Source organism: Poecilia reticulata, chromosome 21, assembly GCF_904066995.2.
Source record: "Poecilia reticulata chromosome 21, P_reticulata-male-v2, whole genome shotgun sequence".
Taxonomy (NCBI): Eukaryota; Metazoa; Chordata; class Actinopteri; order Cyprinodontiformes; family Poeciliidae; genus Poecilia; species Poecilia reticulata.
In genome coordinates, this window is record NC_088850.1 from 9,924,858 (window position 1) to 9,935,919 (window position 11,062).

Below are 11,062 nucleotides of genomic sequence, written 5' to 3' on the forward strand. Positions count from 1 at the left end.
TGAAAATAAATCAATCACATATGCACTCTAGTGTGTGTGTTTTTTTCTCCTCAACTTCTTGTGTTGACTGAGCATATAAATTTGCTTGTCCTCTTATCACTGTTGAACTTGAGAACTCAAGATTTAAGAATAAAGAAAAAATGTCTCATTTATTTTCCTTTCAGTATCAATATTTGGACATTCACTCCAGTTTTTCATTGCTAGGATCAACTAACTATCTCACATTGTCGACAATGCCTCATTTAAACTTCATTCGTCTTACCTACATCCTCCACTGAATGTGGACGGCTCTCTTTGTTCACTTTAGTGAAGCGATGGGACCTGCTGGGTTTGTTGGAGTTGAAGACGAAGCGGTCCACGGGTCTTCCATCCAGATGGATCGAAGGCTCCCAGCTCTCCCTGAAGACTTTGTCTGCAGCTGTGTGCTTCCCGCTTTGAGGCCGCAGAGTTTTTTCTGCTGCAAAACAAGATTTTAAAATCATTTTTGACTAACTAAATTTGCCCTAAACAGTAGCATCGTGACGGATGTGATAACCTTTTGTTTTTAAAACATACTGTATTGGTTCTGAAATCCAATTTTCTATCCTAACTTCACAACAGTTTCCAATTTATTTATCATTCTTTATTAAATGTAGAGAGATACGTTCATGGAGGCAGCCTTAGGAAATACCAACTAATCAGATGCATAAACAACTGCAGACATGGTTGAATGCTGAAAGTTCTGGACAATAAGAAACCTTCCTTTTTCCTATTGACTGTGGAGCTTTCACTTCAGAATGAAATCATGTATTTAGTTTGAAATAAATTGTTAAAACATCTCTGGGAGGTTTGGAGATATAGAAAATAAACAATCTCAATTGGTTTCAGGCTTCAGAAATTACGTAAATGCTTGAAACCCGTCTGAATCAACAAATGAAAATGACACTGACACTATAAGCCATGCAAAAAAATATATATATATCACTTCAGGTCTCTGAAAAACCTTGATATGATTTGCAATTAACTTTAAATATAGCACACCATTCCAATGAGTCAATCATGAAGAAATTAGAAACTTTTATTTTACATGATAGTTTGGCCGCACAAGTTATTTTGATAAATGTAAAATTCAGTTCCCATTTCAAGTCCTCAGCTAGTGTGCAAATATGTCAACTGAACCTCTATTGATTATACATCTGGGATGAAACGTAACTGTTCTGGATGACTATTTTTTCAGTTCAATTGTGCATTATTTTGAAGAAACGCTGCCTACCTCTGAACACCAGTTCGCACAAAGTTCAAACCGTTCATATCCGACACATACATTTGTACATTAAAGATTTCATGTGGAGATTATTCTCTCATTAGCTCAGTTTCCACTTGGTTTTCAAAAATACAAAATCTGGGCCAAATTTTCCACTTTGAGTGATCCGGCCTGCTGACTTCATCTGTAAGACGTTTGATCGAGTGCAGGTGGGATGCATTGGTTTTTTTTTTTTTTTTTTTGAGTAAAATCAGCTCCCTGCTCCAGATGCTGCTGGAAACCCCAACCGATGAGAGCAGTGAGAACAAACCAAAACATTTATGCAATTCATGGAGAACTTAAAAGTCTTGTGAGTCTCATTGTTTAGTTTTAAATGCATAAACAATAGCTTTATCGTTTGGGATGTGAATTTTTTAAGCATTTTCAAACTTTAACATGTTTTCCAGTATTCTGATTCACAATCACTGCTTTTGTTGTGCCTCATAACAAGCATCTCAAAGTCTCTTGCTTACAGGTGTTTTCCTGTTTGGGGAACTTTATTGAACTCCGATGCTTTGTGGAGCTTTAGTGCTGAAGGATCCCCTTATCATATTTTTTTTGTTCCCTGTCACCCTGTTCCCTATAGATCTGAGACTAAAATGTACATGAAGCAGTAAAAGAAAATAAAAATAAAGCAGAACTTCTTGCCTAATTACTTATTCATTAAGGATTGCAGGTGGGTTGGGGGGGCTTCACCAGCTGTTCGAGTCGCTCTCCTCTAGCACACCTTTGGATGCATTTCAGTCGTTTCTGTTTCCAGTAACCCTGTCTTATTACACATACAAGTATCTACTCCTCTGTCCAAACTTTTCTCTCGGTCTCCTTGGAAAATGTATGATGCAAGGGGAAGGCTAATATGTCTAATTAAATCAAGACTCCTCCAAACTCTGCGAATGCATGCTTGTCTTCCAACTACAAACATTTTTGGAAGCAGTTAACTGAGGAGATGTCGCATTAATGTCTGACAGCGGAGGGCTTGGCTGCAGGCCGTTGCTACAGGAGACAAAAGCAACACTTTAAAATAGTCTCTGCTCTGTTTGTGACTGATACAAAAGCACAAATAAAGAGTGATTGAACTTGATGGGGGAAAGTCATAGGTATGCGAAGCATGTAGACAGGAACTCAGGGTGTGCCATTTTATAACCTTGTGTGTAGGTTAGATTGATACAGCACACATGCACACCTGATGACCCGCAGACAGACCGGCAGGCACGTGTAGGTGCATGAATACTTTGGCACAAGAAACCTGAGCAGCTCAGGCCTGAGGTCAAATGACTGCTGTAGTTCTGAAATTTATTGGTGCTTGTGCAGCTGCAGTGAGATTTTAAAAGAGAACCCTCTGACCCAGCCACAAAATCCCACTGACCCTTCAGTTACCTCAGAAGAAGTCATGATCAACCTTTTAAAACACATTTTGCTTCCACATAGATTTTTGTAAGAACCAGGAATATAAAGGAATCTGTTTATGCTTTCTGTCATTGGTCAAACCTTGAATAACAAATAACAAAATTGTTCTTTTTTATTGGTTCTCCACTTTATGCTCTCCTCGAGTCTATCAAGTTTACATGGCCAGCCAAGTCTTGGTTGGTTAGTAAATTGTGCCTTACGCTTTTAATTTTTTTTTTAGAAACTGGATTCAACAGAGTTCTTTGAAATCCCTAAAGATCAGATTATTTGTGATAAAATTAGATAATAATTTTGTAAAACTGGATTTGCCTCTGCCAGAGTAAATGCCCACCACAGCTTTTAGACTTTCATCGTTAAAAGAATTTAAAGTCATGTATCATTTTTCTTCCACTTCCCAATTATGCACTAGTCATCTTGATTATTTTGATCTAACAGAAAAAAAAATCATCATCAAATAAAATTATGGTTGCAACATGAGGAATGTGAGTAAGTTGAAGGCAGTAATCTTTTTGTAGCGATGCTGATGCTGCACAAATCACGTTCAGTCACAGGAATCTGTGTTTGTGTACTTTTTGATGTTTGGTGCCATTTTCAACAATCACGGTAAAAACTAAAAAGCTAGACCTTCAATCTGATTGGATGGATTTAGCTGCACAGCTTTGTTTTCAAGTTCTTATTTGAGATATTGCCATTAGTATACTAGTAGTTGGTCACACTCATTGCATTTTTTGGTTGTGGGGAAATTTTCTGTGTTTTTTAACCAAGGGTTTGTTTCTGAATGATTTGCAGATTTTACATAGCTACAGTATAACTACATAAAAATTGCATCTGCAGTGGAAAATAACAAAAAGTATCTTAGAAAAGAAAAAATACCCAACTACTTCCATGATGTTTTATCCACAGAAAACTCTTTCCTTCTTTTTTTGGCAGTGGAATAAAACCCCAAAGGACTCTCCACATATCACTTCCAGTGAGACACCATGTCTCTCTTTTGCACTGTCCACACCCTTTAAGAAAAAATTGTTAGACCTGGCTGTCAATTTTGAAGCTACTGCCAAAACATGTTTTTCACACATTTTTCTACACACTGATTTGGTGTGCTATCTCAACTGTATCCAAAAGTCATCATGATAGTAGCTAAAAAAAAAAAAGTTTTATAAATACAAAAACAGTTTACACAGCTGTTAGACTCAAGTTTTTCCTCAAGTAAATCAATACAAATTCAAAAATTATTAATTAATCCCTTAGGTAAATTAAACATTCTAAGTCATTTCATCCGAGTTGCTGTGTTTGGTGATGCTGGGAGCTGAAAGGATCAACAGTGGTCAGTCAGTTTTGCAACAAACCTGAAGAAGCCCCTGACTGAAGGCTCTTAATTGTCACAACATGATAGCAGCTTATTGGGACTAATCCAAGCAGCAAAGATGATGCTTCACAGTAGCTTGTGATAACCCCATCTATTGTTGGAAAGCCTTGCTGATCCACCTCATTTGCTTTTGTTGCTCCTTTTTAAGTGTCTGTCTGGTTGTATGGTTAGAAAGCAGAAAGGGAAACGTTGGAGTTTTGGTTATGACCAAATTATATTGTGATCGATCAACAACAAAATTTGAAGTTTTTCCTTCTCTCTCTCCTCTTTGGTCCTGCTCTGCATCCATGAAGCCTCCTTTTCGACTTCTCTGGTATTCTCATAGTTGAAGTGTTGTTAGATACTTTGGAGATATTTGTGAGCTCCCCCCCAGTTGTAAACAAAACACACCGGGTGAGCATTATTACATTTTTTACTTTATTACATTAAAAAAAAAATCTGTTCCATATTTTGTCTACGTCTATGACAAGAAATGGACTGCAGTCTGTTTGCACTGCATCCATCTAGTTTTCCAAACATTTTTTATGAGTATTGGCTGACTATAAATGCCACATGTGCAATTTTGATGCCAATTGCTAAAGCACCTGTGTTTCATCTTTCTTAGTTTATGCCTCATTGAAGATTTCACCCATTTCCACTTCATTCTTTTCCAACAGGCAGAACAGACTTCCCGTATTACCACTGTTTCCACATGGTTTAGACATTTCTGCACATCCGTCCATTTTCTATGTCAGATTTTTATTTTATTTTTTTTCTCTATGCCTGCTTAATCCTGTGCTTAGTTGTGGGAGTGGGCTGGTGATCAGACAGTTTATTATAACGAGACTAAATGTAGCATATTTTAAAAGCATTTACACCCACATGAACATTTTCACAATTTAATTGGCAGAACACACAAATGAGTACTTGTAAGGCAGAATTGAAATAATGCACATAAAAAAAAGTTTCTATAAAGTTCTGAAATGTTTGCTGTGAAGTTGTATCAACTCTCTTTAATCTTACTCTGTCTTTCGCCTTGCATGAGTAAATACGAGCCCATCACCCTCATTTTAGCTTCTCTCCACTGGTTCCCCAAACATTTTTTCCTTTTATTTGCTTTTTAAACTCTCCAAGGTCTTACTCCATCCTGCCTCTCTGGGCTGTTCAATCCTTTTATGCCCTGTCTTTCCCTCTGGTCAGGTAATCAGCTCCTCCTCAGAGCTCCAAGACCAAAAGTAAGCTTAGGGGATGTTGTGTCTTTTCTATTACAGCTCAGAAGATATGGAATAAGCTACCTCTGCAAATTAGACATACCGCTTCTCTCACTGTTTGAAAATCATTTCCTAATGCTCTCCTCTTTGCTGAGGCAGAGATGTGCATTGACGCCACTTAAGATGCTGATTCTTACCATAGTCTGTTGTTTTAGGTTTTTTATTGTGCGACTTCTCTTACCCCCGTTTTATACTTCTCAGTGGTCACTTTTATATGTACACTTTGTAATTTCAGGAGGAGAAAGGAGGCTCCAAGGAGGCTTCAGCAGGCTGCAAGCCAATGACTCAAATCAATCTGCAGGGTTTCCTTAAATAGAAATTACGAGAAAAAAAAAATAGTAAACAGAATCTTCCAGTGACTATTTTAATCTCAATATAAAATACATGTGCTGAATAGAAAACTTTAGTGAACAAACATCATCTAAGTGTTACAGAACACGTCTGACAGGTCAGGGATGTGGTAGTGGAGAAGCTCGAAGAAGAGCTGGGTAATAAAACAATACATCAAGCTTTAAAGCCTCACAGAGAACTTTTCAATCCATCATCAAGAGATGGAAAGAACATGGCACAACTACAAACCCACCAACAAATGGGTGTCTACCTAAACTGACAGAATGGGCAAGAGTATTAATCAGAGAAGCAGCCAGGAGCCCTATAATAACTCTTGAGCTCTTGGTCATGCTCACTTAAAATACTAATTTTCTGTAAAAGTATCAAGAAAAAAAAAACAGCATTGCTGAAGGAATGCCTCAAAAAGTCCTGCTTCCAAACTGCGACAAAAACACATGGAAGAAGGTGGTCTGGTGCCGTGTTTGGGTGGAATATTAACATGGTGGTGGCAGCGTTATACTGTGGGGATGCTGGTAAGAACTACGGGAAAGCACAGATGGAGATAAATACAGGGTGATCCTGGGAGTGAACCTGTTAGAGATCGGCTAACAAGGAAGAGGTTCAACAGCGCAACAACCCCAAACATTCAGCTGGAGCTCCAGTGGGATTTAGATCAACATATATTTAAGTGCATTAAGAATGAACTTGATAAAGTCACAACCCAAATCCATTTAAAAATATGAGGTAAGACTTGAAAATTGCTGTTCTCATGAATTCCACTGCGAATTGTTAGACATGCATACAGCTGGTGTGTGAAAACTTGTTCTTGTGATTGCAGCAGAGGCTGTTTCTATGCGGCTCTGACGCAGGGCAACAGAATAAAAAGTCAAGTTACGCTTTATTTGCTTTCATTTATTAAAAAATGATCAAAGCTATGTGTGTTTCTCCTTCCACTTCATGTCTGTGAACTACTTTGTGTTAATCTGTGACATAAAATCTCCACAAGCAAAGACGTTTGTAGTTCCGATGTCACAAAATGTGAAATAGTTGAAGGGGCGCGAATAACCTAAAAAGTACTCGTTTCTGGGATGCCTTGTTGGTGCTTATTTTTGATTTAGATTTAGTTTGTCAATCTGCTGAACTCTGGAAAGGAGTTTTGTTCATGCTTCAGAAATGACTCTTATTATAATAAAGTTAGCACTGAGAACATTTTTAAATTTTCGGATGGAAACTTCATTTTAAAACTTTTATTTCCTCTTTATTTTTTCTTCAAGCAGAAGCAGGCCGCCACAATTATCGGATAAAGTCAAGTTTCCCAAGCAAGTGTATGTTTTGTCAAAACGGTTTGCTCTCATTTCCAGTATTTACTCACTAATGAAGGGTGACACTCTACTTAACTGCCTGCCTGCACCCTGAGCAGGCTGATCTTTGTTACGCTCTGACAGGTGTGCTCATCTTCCAGGTGGTACTTGTTTGAATAGCTGGAAGGACGCCCAGAGATGACATCATCGCAGGATTTGCTCATGCCAGCACTGGTAGCTTCGACAGGCAGCCAAGCAGCAGGGCGGTGGGGTTACAGGTCAGAAATGATGCCAGTGTTAGAATTTTCCTAATTCAGTGGAAAAAACTTGGAAGTGTAGATGGAGGTCATGCCTGCAGACGTTATGACAGAAAGTCTGTTCTCTCGCTCTCTCTTTTCTTTCATGATTTTTGTTCATTCTGAAGGTTTTCATTGCAAAATGCCAAGTACCTGCAGAATTCCAACATGTTAAGGGAAACAGTGAAATAAAATTCCATTTGCCTGCAAGAACATGATCCCATCTTTCCAAACACTCTCTGTCTCGCTTATTCTCCACAAACTTTCCATAAGCTTTTAGAGTAAAGCTGGACAGATAGACTTGACATTGTTGTTGTTTTTTTTAAAAACTATTTTCACAGTTCCTTGCAATGCCAGCCTGAGGTGTAAACACCCAGAAGGTGACACACAAGTGAAGGGGGCACTTGTCTACCCCCAGTAGTTATTAGTCAAGTTGTCAGGTCACCAATCCATTAAAGATACAATCTTTATAGTTTAATAGTTATGGTAGTCATCATAATTTAAAACTGTTTGGTAGTAGCTGCTTGGGTCTTTACAGTTTATGCACTAATTGACTGTAAATAAATGTAGGGGTTGAATGAAAATGTTCTGTGTTTACTTGTAAGCAAAAGGCTTCTCCCCAGCAGACACAGCAGTCAGATCAAATCAGAAAGTCTGAGAAACAACCTCACCTTAACTGCATTTGTAACTATTCTACACCCTTAATTTCAAGTGTCATTTATTTACCTGAAGAGATTCAATAAACTCTGTCACATATTTACTTTCTCACTAGTTAACTACTGTAGTGCACAAAGCTTTACATATCAAATGTTCGCAACTTATAGGAGATGCTAGTTGTGTTGCTGGAAAATGCCTTCTGGTCAGATGAAACCAAATGTCAATGTTTCGGCCCACATGCAGAGTAAGGCCATCTGCGATAGAAAAAATTGACATGGCACATAACTCTGAGCCCAACCTCCACATAGTGAAACATGGCCATGGTAGCATCATGTTGTGGGAGCCCTCTTTCTGTGCAGAAACAGAGAAGCTAGTCGGAGGGAGACGTTAATCAAAAAAGCAGCCAAGAGGCCCATTATAACTCTAAAGGGGCTGCAAAAATCCACAACTCATGTGGGAGACTGACATCCGGTCTTCATGGAGAAGCAGAAAGTAGAAAGACGAAAATAAAAAAAAGTAATACACAGTTTGACACAACCTACACAGCAGACAGCAAACGTGTGGGGGAAAAAAAACAGTGCTCCGGTTCGATCAGACCAACATGATGCTTTTTGGCCTCCTTACAAGTAGAAAACTAACACCACACTAACATCAGTTTGAAACTGGCCAATGTGAAGATAGATGAAGTTGAATTCGGCTGTTGAGTAAATTTGAGAAGCATCCTTATTGCCAGAGTTCATTTGCAGCTTTCATATTCTGTGATGTAATGAATTTGGGGAATTAGATCACTAATTAGCTAAATGCACACTTAATGAACAAACTGTGATTGATCAAGCTTGGACATTTGATAAACAACATTAGTGATGCTGTGATGACTGGTGGGTAATAGGTGGTAAGTAGGACCCCAAATGAAACACCACATTGGGTTGGCTCTGGCTCCTGAAAACATCTGGATATTCTGCAATACCTTCATTCATCTACTATACTCCTGTGAAGAACTGAATAAGAAAACAATAAGTTACACCCACATTTAATTAATAAGTGGATTCTCAAGTGCACCGAATGGAGCAATAACTCTGAACATCTGCACTGTGTTGTTCAGATCAGAAGTGTTGAAGTCTAAATGTGCTAAGTTGTTTTCAGGTGGGAGAACATATGAGGGTTCATTGACAACACTTAATACCTAAAGAAAAGGAAGACCACAACAAAGAGCATCTGTTCAAGAGAAAGCGCTGATCTCATGCACCAAATGCTCACTTTTGAGACCAGAACAAATAGAAACTCGCAGATCAGCTCACAAGATGTGTGCTGGATATACTTTAGAAGGAGGGACGGAAAAAGGAGAGCATGGTCTTTGAATCCAGCCAAAAGCATTAGCGTCCTCCTGTCTAATACTCTCTGGGCTTCATGACTTTTTTTTTTCCTTCTCTATTTTCAGGATATTTTTATTGTCTGGAGAATGTACGGCTCTGTTACTGAAAATGGATTTTGTGGAAAACACTTTAGAAATTTTTAAGACGTCTGCTACTGCAATTTAGTGCATACTGAAGTAAAAATGTGCAGCACAATTGATAAATGACTTGTGTGTTAAAACCATTTGGGTTGGGCTCGCTATCAAACACATTCACAATAAATAACCCATGAAAGATTTGAAGGGTGACGGACAAAAACTTCACACCACTTTCAGCCCGAATAGTCACCAATCTGGCATAAAATCACCTAAAGGAAACAATTTGACCTAATCAGTGTATTTTGTGGTGTAGGCTGAAATTTGTCACCTCCTAACCACAGCAGCCACTGCAGTTACTTAAACAGATTGATTAGAGCTTTCAGTAACTGTACTCTCCTACATCAGATTTTGAAACTTAAATTAAAATATATAAACTATTCCGAACAACGTTTTCCATTTTCAAATGCATAAAAACTTAAATATTATAATAAATAAAAGTAGTCCACTCGTTTTTTTTCCCCCCCACGCAGAAATTATCACCTTGAACAATCACGCACAGACATAATGAATTTATCTATTACAGAGAACAAAAACTGTTTGCATAAGTCTCCAAAAAAATAAAAGGCACAAGCAACACAAACTCATCCGCTAAGCAGTACACAACTGAGTGCAACACCTGCACCCCCGTAAAAAAGGCAATAAAACAATTTCTCTTACCTGCCCATCCGCACTGTGGAGCGCAAAACGTAAAGAATAGCGCCAGAAGCGTCCTTCTTGCGGCTGCAGCCATTGTAAATGTGGCGCTCTGCAGCTGCGGAGTGAAGGAACAGCTGGATGCAGAGGGCAGGGACGCGCCGACCCTCCCTCTTCTTCCCGCAGATGGAAACCCTGCTGAATCCCGCGGTGTGATTTATCTATTAGAACAAAAATGAGTTGCAGAAACTTTCAGAAAGTTGCAATTCAAGTTGTGCGATTCAAAAGGAACAAATTTGACGAGGGAAAGATAAAGAGACGGCAAACAACTAAAAGAAAGAGATAAAAAAAACAACGCTTGTTTTTCTTTGGTAAATAACGAACCGATAAACCTTCACTGCCAGTACTCTTGTCTTTAAATTCTTGCAGGTGCCCCTGCTGCATTTAACTATGCTTACTATCTGACAAATAATAAAACCAGCGGAGGTTCATATTTATGAAAATGTCTCCCTCTTCAGAAGGTGAGAAGAATTCACTACTGGAAACATAGTGCGGAAAAGCTTCTTTGTCAACACTTCCTCAACTGCAGCCAGAAGATGGCGCTATTAGCTCATTCAGAATTTGTGTCATAAACCGCCTGATGGGCATCATCATCATGGATGCCCCTCTGGGAAAAGTGCCACCACTTGCTATTTCCAACCTCTTCAGCAGATTTTAACAACAATTCAAAGACATGGCATTAATTGAAATATTCTTATGACAACGCTATTGTTGGTTGTATTAAACAGGGAAACAAGGATGAGTACTGGTGTCTGCTTTTGTATTTTGTAATACAGTCTGGGGGAGATTTATTTGCCTTTCAATGCAGCTAAAGCAAAAATAGATGGTGATGGATTGTAGGGGGAAACAAATCACTTCCAGCTCTAGTCTACATCAGTGTTTCTGAAATAGAGATCAGAAACTCCTGCAAGTATTCGCGTGATGCTATGTAGCAAAAGTGATTGGTCCACAACTTGAGGAGGGTCAGGTC

General features: G+C 38.6%; 1 protein-coding gene across 4 annotated transcripts in view; it reads right to left on the bottom strand.

The window, feature by feature from the left end:
• fndc1 (fibronectin type III domain containing 1) overlaps positions 1-10,474 on the bottom strand; it is a 32,808-nt gene extending 22,334 nt beyond the window's left edge. For 3 of the 4 annotated variants that reach the window (XM_008397633.3, XM_017302351.2, XM_008397632.3), the window contains exons 1-2: positions 10,057-10,474; positions 263-457 (exon numbers count right to left, since the gene is read on the bottom strand). In XM_008397633.3, the coding sequence (XP_008395855.1) occupies positions 263-457; positions 10,057-10,129 (268 nt within the window). In that variant the 5' untranslated portion in view covers positions 10,130-10,474. The remainder of the gene's footprint in view (positions 1-262; positions 458-10,056) is intronic. The other variant, XM_008397634.3, reaches the window with a different exon arrangement.
• Positions 10,475-11,062: the final 588 nt, after the last annotated feature.